At 45.2% G+C, this 14,959-nt stretch overlaps 1 protein-coding gene across 1 annotated transcript; it reads right to left on the reverse strand.

Annotated features, from left to right (window-relative positions):
• Nucleotides 1-2,694: 2,694 nt before the first annotated feature.
• LOC136124427 (L-threonine 3-dehydrogenase, mitochondrial) lies at nt 2,695-14,454 on the reverse strand. The gene is made up of 9 exons (XM_065879136.1): nt 14,359-14,454; nt 12,035-12,232; nt 10,421-10,463; nt 9,697-9,767; nt 7,779-7,928; nt 7,511-7,683; nt 6,439-6,529; nt 3,770-4,039; nt 2,695-3,199 (listed from the first exon to the last, which is right to left on the reverse strand). Coding segments are annotated over exons 1-9 (1,137 nt in total). The 5' UTR covers nt 14,360-14,454; the 3' UTR covers nt 2,695-3,059.
• Between the last annotated feature and the right edge of the window lie 505 nt (nt 14,455-14,959).

Below are 14,959 nucleotides of genomic sequence, written 5' to 3' on the forward strand. Positions count from 1 at the left end.
ACAGTAAGTATCCTGAACGGTGCAATAGTATTCATTGCCCAGAGCCTGCTTCTCGATTTTAAACAGTACACCTCGATGGCAGCCATGGGCTGTGCTGTTTGTGGACTGACACAAAGGCGCATCGTGGCAATGCCACATAGAAATCACACCAGCAGATCTAGTAACAACACCGGTAGCCTGTAGAAATCTTCAGGATGAAAACCATCAGAGCAAGGTCAAGCTTTGTATTCTTCTTTATTTAAAAATCAAAAAACTATTTTTGTGATGCAACCCACGCTTTCCCCTTCTAAGTAGCTTTTCAGATCACTTTCAAATTAACCACAAAAAACCCTTTCTCCCAACAGAAAGGAAAGCTTTTGCAGTAAAGTATTGAGTCATCTCCTGGGATCCCAAGATATGCACCTGATATTGAGTATCTGGATAGAAAGGGCAACTCTAATTTTAATCCTAAAGCGCAAAGCTGTCAGTGACTAAGAATCACCAATGTAATTTGAAGGATCCATTTGTTCTTTTATGCTTCTTTGAGGTTCTTCCGGAGGTGCATTTATAGATTTAGAAGGATTAAAGGAAGCCATTCTAGAACAAATCCCTCCAGAGGGCCCCAATTACAAGGTCATGCGAGGAACCTGGTGGAAACTCTGCAAGACTAGGGTCTAAGGGACAAAGGGTCATTCAATTCAGTTGCTTCTTCCCTTCACATGGAAGGAAGGAATTAATTTCTGTTCCTTTAAGATAATTGAGAATAAATTAAGAGAACAACTGTTTTTCAAACTGAACGATTAGAAATATTGTTTCTAATGAGCTTCAAAACCAAATTATCTACTCAAGTATTCATAACAGCATTTATTCCTAAAAACTAAAAAAAGTGCAAATAACCTAAACATTCCTCAGCTGATGAACTGACAAAACAATGTCATACATTCACACAACGGAACACTGTTTAGCCATGAAATAAAGCATTGACACATGCTACAACATGGATGAACCTTGAAAACATTATGCTAAATTAAAGAAGCCACTCACAAAAGACCACATATTGTATGATTCCACTTATGTGACATATCCAGAACAGGCAAATCCATAGACACAGAAAGTAAATTAGTAGTGGCGTAGGCTGGGGAAGGATTTTTTGTGAGATGCTGAAATGGCCTAAGATTAGATTATAGTGACGGTTGCACGATTCTGAATATACTGCAAAATCACCAAATTGCAATCTTTAAATGAGTGAATTTTATGGTATGTGAAACATATCTCAATAAAGTTGTAAAAAGAAAAATAAGACCTTAACACTAGCTGTTTGGTTTTAGCAAATCAAACGTACAAATGTAAGCTTAATTATGCTAAGTAGGGAAGGAAACTGTATCAACATAACTATTAAATAATTATCTAGAAGTTCAAATCCAATTACGCCTCAAAAGAGAACAATTCACGCTTCTACCGAGCAGTTACAAGTTCCAAATACATAACACTGTCATTAAGCAGATAGTAGAAATGCCTTTTAATCCTTGACAGCTGTGTCCATGAGATCCATGATCAATTGACTGGAGTTTCACTTTCCAGTGATTTCAGGGGCAGCACATCCTGAGGTAGCTGGAGAAAGTAAGTCTATATATTTAGACAGTAACTGCTTCAGAGGGTTAGCGTAGCTTTTCTGAAGGCTCACCTAAGAGTGTATAGAAAGGCTGTAGTAAGGAAGCTCTCTAGAAAATTGTGTTTGGGATTGGTCTAAATTAGGGGGCTGAAGCTGGAAGAGAATAACTAGTGGTCCTTCGAGATTCCCATCTCTATCAATTGAATCCACCTGAAGGGGTACAGCCCAGAAACCTGTATATTTAGACAACCTCCTCCAGAGGCTGATATGGCAGGTAAGGGATCACAGTCCCGGTCACCACCCCTCAGCTCACCAACAGAAAGGCAATTAAAGTAAGAGGTGCTCCCCTTTACTAGTTAGATCATCTCTTTTCTTTCTTTACTTTTTTAAAAATTTTATTTATTTATTTTTGGCCACGCTGTGTGGCATATGGGATCTTAGTTTCCTGACCAGGGATTGAACCCGCGCCCCCTGCATTGGGAGCGTGGAGTCCTAACCACTGGACCGCCAGGGAAGTCCCCTAGATCATCTCTTGATATTCTTAGTTTCCTACCAGTTTATCTTCTTACAGACAAATAAATTGGAAGTGATCATTATTGACACATTAAAAATCTCTTGAACAGGGACTTCCCTGGTGGTGCAATGGTTAAGAATCCGCCTGCCAGTGCAGGAGACACGGGTTCAAGCCCTGGTCCGAAAGATCCCACACGCCGCGGAGCAACTAAGTCCGTGTGCCACAACTACTGAGCCTGCGCTCTAGAGCCCGCGAGCCACAACTACTGAGCCCGTGCACCTAGAGCCTGTGCTGTGCAACAAGAGAAGCCACCGCAAGGAGAAGGCTGTGCACCGCAACGAAGAGTAGCCCCTGCTCGCCGCAACTAGAGAAAGCCCGCACATGGCGACGAAGACCCAACACAGCCAAAAATCAATCAATCAACAATCAATCAATCTCTTGAACGTTGTGAACATGGGATTAATACATCAGGCATTTTTTATGTTCTGATGGGATTGTAAAGAATTCTTTTAAATTGGGAGATTATCTTTGATAGTCTTTAAAATGTAATCTTCGGTCTTAGTCAAGAGAATAATGGAGTCTTAAGAGCGATATTTAAGTTTAATTTAATACAAACATCACATACTTGTACCTTCTCGGAAATGGTTCCTTCATCTTAACTAAGGAAATGGAAAACTATTATGACTTAAGTCTTCATTCTGTGATTTGTGTGTTTGGACAAGTTTAGGCAGACAGCAAAGGCTCCAGAGGTCCTGCCACCAAACCTACAGCATTGAGAAAACACTAAAGCCAAGTCAATTCTCCATCTGGCAGTTCCACATGAGCTGCGAAAACAGTCCAGTTAGTCCTTCAACTCTCCACATCATCTAGATTCCTCAGGGTCTGGAATCTCGGGGTTATTTTGACTTTCCCTGGACAGCCGCCCAGGACTCACGAGCTCTTCCTCCGGCCCCTTCAGTTAGCCTGGGCAACTCTGCTCTCGGAACCGTGGAAGTTCAACATCGTCGTCACCAGCTCCGGGAGGTCAAAATCGTGCTTCCACCCCCAGTCCTTCCGGGCGTTGCTATCATCAAAGTTCATTGGCCAACTATCGGCTAGGACAAGATATGGAAGAGGAGCTTAAGTTATTCAGGCTCTAGATTTGCAAAAAGGTCTAGAACATTTTAAATAAAGGATTATCATCCACGAAAGAAACGTCCTATTTGAAATCCCCCCTTGAGCAGAGCAGAGCAGCTATCACGGGCACACACACAGTCACCTTCTTAGATTAGAAGTCTGTCACCTCGGAGGAAAGTCTCATGCAGACCTGTAAGGTGGGGCTGCTGTGCTCAGATGGCACTCACACAGGGGCACAGTCACAGCCTTTGAGAACCCAGGGCTGCTCTCATACTACACCTGCTTGTTTTACGTTTAAACTGGCAAATGGTGAAGTGAGAACAAGCTGTTTATTTGGACGGTTCTAGTTCACCCACTTTAGACATCATTTCCCAAAACCGCAGTATCTGCTGGCTCTGGTGCAACAGCAGCTCCTTCTCCGGAAGGTGTCGGGCCCCTTGGGAAGGTGCTGAGCTCTCCTTATCTTCCTCCGTTTATGTTCTCAAGGACTTGTGGGGCGGACTGAAGCTTAATTTTGGCTTTGAGGGGTTCTGCAATGGTGTACCAACCTATGGCCTGTCGGACAGGATCCACGTTGTAGGTGATCTGGAATTCTGGAACGTGCTTGAGAATCTCCTGGGCCAGCTCCGCGGGGGTGAAGCTCATGGCATTGACATTGTAAGTCCTCATGGAGAGGGACTCTGCTGGGGCCTCCATGACCTCCAGGGTGGCCCGGAGGCAGTCATCAATGTACATCATCGGGAGTCTCGTGCTGGGTTTCAGGTTGCACTCAAATCTGCCATTCTTGACGGCGTCATGGAAAATCTGGACTGCGTAGTCTGAAAGAGAATCTGGTCTGTGGGTCTTCTCATAACAAAATGGTGAGTGAACCTCTTGCATTAAGGCAGTGGTTCTCAGATGTCTTAGTCTCAGGACCCCTTTATGTGCTTAAACATCACTGAGGATCCCCAAAGAGGTTTTATTAAGGTGGGCTGTAGCATCATCTACTGTATCACAAATCAACTGAGAATTAAGAAAAATATTTCTGCATTTTAAAATGACAATAATAAACCCACACGTTCACATGTATCATATTTTATGTGAAAAAGAACGTATTTTCCGAACAAGAGAAAATTTAGTGAGAAGAACAGCGTGTTTTACATTTTGAAAACCTCTCTACTGTCTTAATGGGCGACAGCGGGAATCTCTGCTTCTGTGTTCAGTCCACTGCGCTACACACATCACGTAGCCTCTGAAAAACTCCACGGTGTACTTGTAAAGGAGAGCGAAGAGGGCCAATAACATCTTAGTACTGATAGGAAAATTGTTTTGACCTCCTGGACCCCGTGAAAGGGTCTCAAGGATTCCCAGGGGTTCCTAGTGCATACTTGGAGATTCATCACATTAATGTAAACATTTTTTAAAGTAACCAAAACCTCTTTTAAAATCCCTCAAATTCTAATTGCAGATATTCAAAGAAATGGGAAGATATTCCATGCTCTTGGACTGGAAGAATTAGTATTGTTAAAATGGACACACTACCTAAAGCACTCTACAGATTTACTGCGATCCCTATCAAATTACCCATGACACTTTTCACAGAACTAGAAGAAATAATCCTAAAAGTTATATGGAGCCACAAGAGACTCAGAATTGCCAAAGCGATCCCGAGGAAAAAGAACGAAGCTGGAGGCACGACCCTCTCGGACTTCAGACAATACTACAAATCTACAGTAAAAAACCCCTTGGATTTTGTCAAGTATCTTTTACGTTGTATCTCAGAAGCCCTCATACGGGAGGGATCTCTAATGTGGGAGTTACGGAATATAACACATGCTCAAGTCCAAAATGATAACAACAACAGTGTGGAAACAGTAGGGAGGGTCCTCAAAAAACTAAAAATAGAACCACCATATGACATGGGTACATATTCGAAGAAAACGAAAACACCAATTCGAAAAGATACACGCAGCCCAACGTCCCTTGCGGCACCATTTACAATAGCCGAGACATGGAAGCAACCTAAGTGTCCATCGACAGATGAATGGATAAAGAAGATGTGACACACACATATATATATGTGTATACACACACACACACACACACACACACAATGAAATACTACTCACTCATAAAAAAGAATGAAATTTTGCCATATGCAACAACATGGATGAACTTGGAAGGTATTTTGCTTAGTGAAATAAGTCAGAGAAAAACAAATAAATGATATCACTTATATGTGGGATCTAAAAAATAAACAGACTAGTGAATACAACAGAAAAGAAACAGACTCCCAGACATAGAGAACAGACTAGTGGTTACCAGTAGGGAGAGGGAAGTGGGGAGGGGCAAGATAGGGGCAGCAGATTAAGAGGTACAAACTACTATGCAGAAACCAAATAAGCTACAAGGATACATTGTACAGACAAGGGAATCTAGCCAATATCTTATAACTATAAATGGAATACAACCTTTAAAAACCGTGAATCACTATGTTGTACACCTGAAACGTATACAATATTGTAAATTCACTATTCCTCGGTAAAAGAAAAAAGAAAAAAATGAAGTTAAGCAGGCCTGGTGCTCCACTCACCAATGACTAATACAGGCTCCTAAACAGACAAGTAACCGACGGCACTAGAGATGAGCAGTAACCCACTCTCATTTTGGGGCAAGCTTTTCTGAAATAAAAGCTAAGACAATCTGGATAATCAGCAAGAAGCAAGATGACAAAAGCGGCGGGAGCAATGCTTATGTTCTTTCTGAAGATGCAGAGTCCATTTTAATAGAACTCTCTGTATGAAGAAACAAAGGTATATTCAAAGAAAGAGGCTTTTCTTTTCTGGCCGCACCATGCGGCTTGTGGGATCTTAGTTCCCCGACCAGGGATTGAACCCAGGCCCACAGCAGCGAAAGCGCCGAGCCGTAACCACTGGACCGCCGGGGAATTCCCAAGAGGTGATTTCTCATTTGGTGTCTTCCTACATCGTGGGTAACAAACTCGAATGTCAGTTTGACTCCGGCACTGTGGGTGGCCAATCCCACTGGACTTACAGCCATCGTCATGAGTTTAAGTTTAAGTCAGTAGGGTTCAATGAGCTTCTCAGATGCACTTCCCAGAAAGGATGCAAAAACTCCGGTCAGCATACGACTAAAAAGACAACAGATCCATCTCCACTTTGCCCGGCCATTAGAAAGCTTATCTTACGTAAAAAAAGAAATCGAAAATAACACTTACCAGTCGTTCCTCCTCCAGGTTGGGAGTCAGCAGAAATGATTCCAGGATATCTCAGGCATCGGAAATCTAACCCATACCGGTAATAATAATACTACAAAAAAGAGAAAACTTACTTTAAAAAGAATCTTTTAAATCAGGTAGAGCAATGCAAAGAAATAACAGCCTTCTCCTGAAACTTCATCCCATACAGTCATATTAAAATCCTCGTAGAACTTCCCTGGTGGTCCAGTGGCTAAGACTCTGTGCTCCCAATGCAGGGGGCACAGGTTCAATCCCTGGTCAGGGAACTAGATCCCACATGCTGCAACCAAAAAAAAAAAGATCCCGCATGTTGCAACGAAGGTCCCGCGCAGCCAAATAAATATTTTTTAAGTGGAAAAAAATAAATAAATAAAAATAAATCCTCCTCAAGGAAATGAAGGCTCTAGAATTGCTAACAGTCACTCATTTTTCTTTAAGAAATAACCCTGAAGTTTTCATCTTCAAAGAATCGTCGTTCTGCTGATAACGTCACTAGATAACACTGTAAATAACAGATCAGCCGAGAGTAAGGATTTCCAGCCTTTCTTTGGAAGGGAGACCCCGCACACAGTCCTGAACAAATCTCCACAAGCCTGTCCTGCGGTGCAGTGCGGGGAAGAGTACGGGGAAAGATGGTGACTGTGATATATTAGATGAAGGATCAGAAACCGGCTAAAATGTGCTATAGAGTTATAAAGACAAAGCGTATTAATAAATAAAACCAAAAAGATGTCTGAGGTTATTTTAAAATTACCTCTGATAACTACCAATATTGGGAACCTGAAAGAACAGTGCAGTACAAATAAGATGGGCAGCAAACCAAAGATGGGGTGCCATTCGAGGGGCGTGTACGAAGTGTTGTGTTTGCATAGGACTGAGGATTCCTCTGGAGCTGTCGGTACTGACCACTTGGCAAACACACTCAGTCCCCGAGCATTTCTGGGGGCAGAGATTAAGGGATGGAGAGAGTCCCCTCCAAGGATGAACCAGCAGGTGTTTGAGGCAGAAATAGAAAAGGAAACGCTGAGTCATCTTGCCAAGTGATGCTTACCTCGCCCATGAGCTCCGCGTGGACCTTGGACACCCCGTAGATAGTCCTGGGTCTCTGGATACAGAGATCGGGGGTTGGGTTCCGGGGAGAAGTAGGTCCAAACGCCCCGATGGTGCTTGGCACAAACAATCGCAGACCGTGCTCCTCGGCAACGTCCAGGACATTGTGCAGTCCTGAAACAAGCAGATGTCGTAAACTGGGAAACCTCTTCCCAAAGAACTGGGAAATCTGGCAGACGGGTCATCTGGGGCAAGATCCAGAGACTCACCAGTGATGTTCACAGCTCTGGCCAGGGACACGTTTGCTTCTCCCACTGCACTGAGCAGAGCGCTGTAATGAAACAGCCAGGTGACACGGTTGTTCACCACGATCTCCCGCAGATTCTTGTAATCCAGGATGTCGGAATAAATAAACGGGCCTGCAAGGAGCAGTGAAACCAGGAAGTAAAAGAGTTCCGGGCTTGAAAAGCTCAACAGATCTTTTCCCCTCCCCCACTGACTTTGAATTCCACTGGTACCGACTTGATAACAACAACTTGGACACTCCCCAGCATTTTCCTTACGGAGAAAAACAAATCCCAGCCACCCCACGGCTAACGGCAGCTAATGCTTATACAGGACATACACCTGCTGGGTGCTGTTCTAAGGGCTTTCTGTGTATTTAACTCTCACAGCCTTCGAGGCGGATATTTTGTTGATGAGGAAACTGAGGCATAAAGAGATTAAGTAGCTTGCCAGTATCAAACAGAACAAAATTAAGAACTGGAGTAATGACCAGGCAACTGGCTTGAGTTGCCAAACCTATAGGCACACAGAGATTTCACCCTGCTTAAAAGTTGCATAGGGCTTCCCTGGTGGCGCAGTGGTTGAGAATCTGCCTGCCAATGCAGGGGACACGGGTTCGAGCCCTGGTCTGGGAAGATCCCACATGCCGCGGAGCAACTAGGCCCGCTCGCCACAACTACTGAGCCTGTGCGTCTGGAGCCTGTGCTCCCCAACGAGAGGCCGCGACAGTGAGAGGCCCGCGCACCGCGATGAAGAGTGGCCCCCGCTCGCCACAACTAGAGAAAGGCTTCGCACAGAAACAAAGACCCGACACAGCCCAAAATAAATAAATAAATAGCGTCCCCTTTAAAAAAAAAAAAAAAAGTTGCATAGTTCAGGACTTCCCTGGTGGTCCAGTGGTTAAGACTGCGCTTCCAGTGCAGGGGGCACGGGTTCAATCCCTGGTTGGGGAAGATCCGCATGCCGCGTGGTGCAGCAAAAACACAAAAAAACAGGGCTTCCCTGGTGGCGCAGTGGTTGAGAGTCCGCCTGCCGATGCAGGGGACGCGGGTTCGTGCCCCGGTCCGGGAAGATCCCACATGCCGCGGAGCGGCTGGGCCCGTGAGCCATGGCCGCTGAGCCTGCGCGTCCGGAGCCTGTGCTCCGCGACGGGAGAGGCCACAACAGTGAGAGGCCCGCGTACCGCAAAAAAAAAAAAAAAAAAAAAAAGTTGCGTATTTTAAAGGAATAGAGAAATGGATTTACAAAAACAAAAAACCCACCATGGTATAAAAGAACTATATATAAATTAAGAGTTCGCCACACCTGGTTAGGCTAGAGGCAGAGCCGATTTTTTGTGCCAATTTCCCCCACTTTCAGCAAATTACCGCTCTTCCCCGTGGTAAACAGCAAAAGGCTGACACAGAACCAGGAAGGACTGGAATTATAAAAACATCTTTGAGGTGTAGACAACCTGACTAGAGGAGTCTGGGGTCTGTGTGTGCACAGTAGTTTAAGAACAAGTTCACGTTGAAATATGAGGATTAATTTCTCCAAAATTTAAAGTTCCTTTTCCTCATTTCAGAACTTGATTTTTGTTTGCTTTCTCTCTGAGCTAAGTTCACTAAAAACTCTGAAAGATAGGAATCAGTTTTATTCCACAGATACTGCTCCAAATAATATCCAAAGATACTATTCCACAACTTCGTGTCAAGGTCTGAAGAACTCTCCTGTCCTTGGATCCCTTGAATAAGCAGTAGCTGTACCGTAGGCTTTTTACAGAACTAATGAGGACAAAACCATGAAACATTTTTAAGTGGCACAGGTGTGCCTCAAATACTCCTCTTTAATTCACAAGCCTGGTTATGAGCGGTGGCACCGATTCTGGGAGCTGCCTCTCTACCTGCTCTGTGAGCCTCTTACCACTAAGGAAGACGTGCTCAGGGGGCTTCCGAATGTCAGACAGAATCACGTTGTCCTTCCCAAATCGTTTCCTAAAGGGGAAATCAAACACACGAGTTGGTACACGGATGACATAACAGGTCCTATGAAAACAGTCTTTCCAACAGGAACTGTCATGTCCTGTCAGCCTCCAAATCCCTCCTCTTCACACCTTTCTTCCCTCTTGTCCTCGACTCACAGCCCTGCAGTTGCAGCCACACTCAGGGCTGCACCTCCTGCTTCTACCTCAGCCCGTTATCATCCCGGTATCTGTCATCACTTTCTTCCCAGTGCCCCTGAGTTTTTCCCTTTGCCTCCCTGTTCTTCTCTCCTCTTATCCTTTTATCCCACTCTCCAAATCCCACACTGTTCCTTTTTAGTTTCTACACATACAATACTTCCCTCTGCCCCCAAACACCTGAAAACCAAGTGATTTACTGGGAGGCAGGTCTTACTTTGCCTAACCTAGGAAAGGCAGAGGGCGAAGGACCAGCTTGGGGGATGCCGAGTCAAGGACCTGAAACAATGTCTGTGATACGAAGAGGCACAATGAAATGCATTCCAAATGGTCATTTACATATGATATCTTAACGTAAGCAAGAGGGGAGAGAAGCAAGAGGGGAGAGAAAAGATTCAATGGTTACATGGGGCCAAAGACAAGCCCTGAAAAGCTCAGAATTTAAATTGAAACTTTGCGAGCTCTTACCTCAAAAAGCTAGCAAGCCCCACTCCAAGTTGGCCAAGACCCCCTGGATAAAGAAGAAAAAAGTGAATCTTTAATCTAAATCTAACCAATTCAATTATTCCCAGTATGTAATAATAGAAGAAAACTCTACTGGCACTCTTAGCTAACTAGGTAAAGCCCCAGGTTGGCCTGCTAGAACGGAATTAACTCCTCGGAGCTATGACAGAGATCGGGTACAGGTAAGATTAGTTCCAGAGACAAAAGTGCTCTCCAGCACGGAGTGGCTGAGGGGAAGCCAGGGTACAGGTAAGAAGAGCAGGACCTTCCTGACCTCCTGGTCAGGAAATCACTACGAGCTTCGCCTTTGTTATTTGATGGGCTGTGAAAATTATCTGCTACGGGTACCAGAACACTCAAAGCTAGATATAATAGTTTGATATCAACCTCTGCTGAGATTATGCAGAGCACCCTCCTTCCATTAGACCTGGAGAGGAACAGGAAGGGAGAAAGAAAGAAGGGACAAACCAAGAAGTCACCTGAAAAAAGGGGCAGATATCTGGATGGGCAAGGAGCTGCTCAGAACATTAAAGATGAGTATTACAGCATCTTAACTTGGACGCTTCCAAATGCCATTGATGGAAATGGGAGAGCTAGGGGTCTGGGAGCACATTTAGGGGAATACAACCCTAGATTCCATTTGGGAGAGAGTAAGAGGCAGGAAGATATGGACAGTGGGATTTCCTGTAAGCGTGTGTTAACATGGGACCGAAACCAGCCCACTGACGGTAACACTGGGCCCTGGAAGATGCTTTGTTGGTGCAGGGAGGAGGGAATCAAACAACACACAGACAAGAAGCTGGGAGAGTCAAGGGGGACGCGCAGAGGGAACTGGCCTCACTTGAAACCCAGTTACAGCAGGAGAGGAAGAGGAGGTGCCAGTGAAAGAAACACACACACACTGAGGAATGTAAGAAGGATAAGGACGTGAAGCCAAGGGATGAAACTCTGGAAAACAGAGGACAATAAAACACGTCAGTCAAATCAGAGGGGGGCTTGAGTCAGCTGGAAGGACTTGCGGACAGACGGTCAAGTTTGCAGTGAGCAGATACAGAACCAGGTGTTGGGTGGCTACGAGGGGAGAGGGGTCAGAGGGCCAGTCCGTGGACAGTAAGCCGCAAGTGTCACAAGGTGATGGTGAGGCGTTCCTCGGGCCCTGGGCAGGCCCTGGCTGTCCCTTCCATACAAATGTGCAGGAACTGCCTGGCCTGAGAAGCCTGGCCAAGGAAAGATGCACCTGATTCCAGAGGCCACGTTCTATCCACACACCTTGGCTCCCAGGCCATTCCTTGCAGGAAAGGGGAACTGAGTCGCACAGCAGCTCTTTGGGCCTCTTCAGGTTCCCAGATCCTCCCTTCAGACAATAAAAGATTTGGGCAGGGAAACCAAGCCCTGGCAACAGCGGCAAAATAAGGACAGGGGACTTGTGCTATTTCGGAGGGAGCCAGGAGTGGAAAAGGGAGTTTCTGATTAATAAGTGTCACCTGGCGGCATGTTAGACATTCCAAAAACAAATACACCGGCACACAAAGAAAATAACAAAGCCACAAATGTGGAAAAAAGAAAAAAAAACCCAACCTGTAATTAAGACGCGCGGTTGGTCTGCTTCAGAGAACGAGGTAGAGTGGAAGTTGGCATCCGCTGGAATCTGCTGAGGGGAGGTGCCCAGAAACCGGCCGGGCAGGACAGGAGCCTGGCAGCCACAGGCCGGTCTCTGTAGCATCCGGCTGGCAACCCTCCGCAGCATCCAAACGACCGGCATGGTCTCTGCGGACACTGCAACACGAAAGGAGCAGAGTTGAGAAAAGATACATGCACCCCAGTGTTCACTGCAGCGCTATTTATACTAGCCAAGACATGGAACCTAAGAGTCCATCAACAGATGAATATGGATAAAGAAGATGTGGTGTGTGTATGTGTACACACACACACCCCGGAATATTACTCAACCATCAAAAAGAATGCAATAATGCCATTTGCAGCAACATGGATGGACCTAGAGATTATCATACTAAGCGAAGTAAGCTAGACAAAGACAAATACCACATATCATTTATATGTGGAATCTAAAATACGATACTAATCAACATATCTACGAAACAAAACAGACTCACAGATATAGAGAACAGACTTGTATCAATAGTTGCCAAGCGGGGAGGCTGGGTAGGGGAGGGAAGGAATGGGGGTTTGGGATTAGCAGAGGCAAACTATTATATATAGGATAGACAAAGAACAAGGTCCTACCGTATAGCACGGGGAACTATATTCACTATCCCGTGACAAATCATAATGGAAAAGAATATGAAAAAGAATATATATATATCTGTATAACTAAGTCACTTTGCTGTATAGCAGAAATTAACACAACACTGTAAATCAACTATATGTCAATAGAATTTTAAAAAACAAACAAAAGAAGCAGAGTTCAGTATGTAACTGCTTACCCTCCCGACCCCTCAAAACACAAACCCTTTAACCACAACTAACACTAAGATCGCCGGCTCACGAGGAAAGCCACGTTCTGGATTCATGAATCGAACTAGAGAGACTACTGATTGCGCAGACAGGGAGCCAGTCAAGAGCCCGCCCCGTGAGCCCAGCCCTGTGAAAAGGGGATAAACGTCACTGGTGCAAAGTGCAGGCAAACAAAGACGGGCCGAGATTTAGAACTGGAGCCGCACAGGGCTGACACCAACTGGGATCTAAAGTCACGGCGGAGGTTACTGCGTACAGAGCCGTCCATGCCAGGAACATCATGGATCCCTGCAAAGGCCTCAGATCTTCACAGCTGTAATCATCTGTCCACGTACCATCGAGGAGTGAACAGGTCCCCGATTAAATAACACAGAGCCCTGTGACTCTCGTGCTAACTCAGATGTTATCGTTAGGATGAACCGGACTAGAAAAGCAGATAGTTAAGGTGAAAAGGCCCCCGGCAATACTGAGTAAGCTGTGACTAATTTCTGTTTCACTGCCAACTCTTTAGGAAGGATCATTTAGAAAAGCCATTTTCTCCTCTGTTCCCAGATCATGTATATTTCATTGCAGTCCAGCTCCCCTTCCTAGTCAGCTTTACCCAGGCAAGCGTGTCACAAGAGCAGATCAGAGCTGCTCAGTTCTAACAGCGACCTTCCTGCCCCCAAAGCTCAGGCCTTTGCACTCTGCACACTGTCCATGGCCTCCATGGCCTCCACGTCCGTCAGCCGTCAGATTTCCAACAGCACTGGCCGATGAGCCTTCAGAGCGACCCCAGTGCCCAACCCCCTCACAAAGAAGTGGCCAGATCTCAACCATCTTCTATTTTGCATCATAAAACAAGAAAAAGTAAACCACACTTGGAGACATTTCCCATTTAGGGTCTGAACTTAGCCCCTCAACCCAGTGCCTTGAGTAGGTAACAGTAATTCTAAGTTAAAACCGCCAGAGGTATCAGAAGCTTCCCGCAATCCCTAAAATCCAGATTATAGAAAACAAAAGGGCAATACAATCTGCTGAAACCCTATGCTTGAACACCCTTTTGTGAGCCACAGAGGTCTTGTTCTTTAGGACACCGAAATAAGGCGGGCAAGAGCCCCGATGGCTTCTGTCGGGTCAGGGGCTTGGCCCATCAGATCCGCAGCCTGAGACGCAGCCCCGCCAAGGTCCTGAGGCCCTGCATCCCAGCTAACTTTCCCAAACAAGCAGAAGACAACCTTCTGATGGCACATCTCCGGATTGGAAGGGAGGTCGCCATAGGAGAGACCCCAGCTTTTCTTCCATCATCCCTTCAAAGCATCTTTGCAGCCACTGCTGACACCCGAGACCAGGTAAGAACTTTGATTCTTAAAGTCACTTATTTCAGCAAGTTCAAGAGGATGGCGAGGAAGCCAAGAAGCAGCCAGATTTACCAGAACATCTGAAACTCAAAGACAATTCTCAGTTCCCAGAAGCAAAGTAGTGATGGCCACAGGTGAAGAAGTTCGGTTTTTTTTTTTTTTTTTTCTTTTAAAGGTTGAAGACACTGGAGTCTGGGAAAAGGTAAACCCTGAAGACATGAAACAGGGATGTGAAATACGTACGACTCAGTTCATCTTCTCTTTCCCCAGAAGGGGAAAGCATGAAGGAGGCACAAATTCTTAATTGAATATAAAGTATTTTAGTTTAACAATGTGGACAATTCATGCTTGAGTTGGCTCTTATTCCACTACTATTACTAGCTAACATCTGATGTTCACGACAGGCCAGAGGCCTGTGAATGTCTTTCTGAATTATAGCATTTAACCATGGCAAGCACCACCCCCTCTCAGGGAACCCAGTTCTTAACCGTCAAGCAGCTCTACTGTCCCTATAATGGGATTGCTTTGATTAACAATGCATGTACGTTAAAAACAAACCCAAAAAACCCTCCAACCATCTGCCGCGTGTAGCTTTTTCAAGTCTAGATTATTATCTTGTCACTGCCAAACTCAATTTAATACTTTTAAGGCAGGAGCTCTCAAATTTTCTGGTCTCTGGACTCTTTTA

Source organism: Phocoena phocoena, chromosome 6 (genome assembly GCF_963924675.1).
Source record: "Phocoena phocoena chromosome 6, mPhoPho1.1, whole genome shotgun sequence".
In the NCBI taxonomy this organism is placed as follows: Eukaryota; Metazoa; Chordata; class Mammalia; order Artiodactyla; family Phocoenidae; genus Phocoena; species Phocoena phocoena.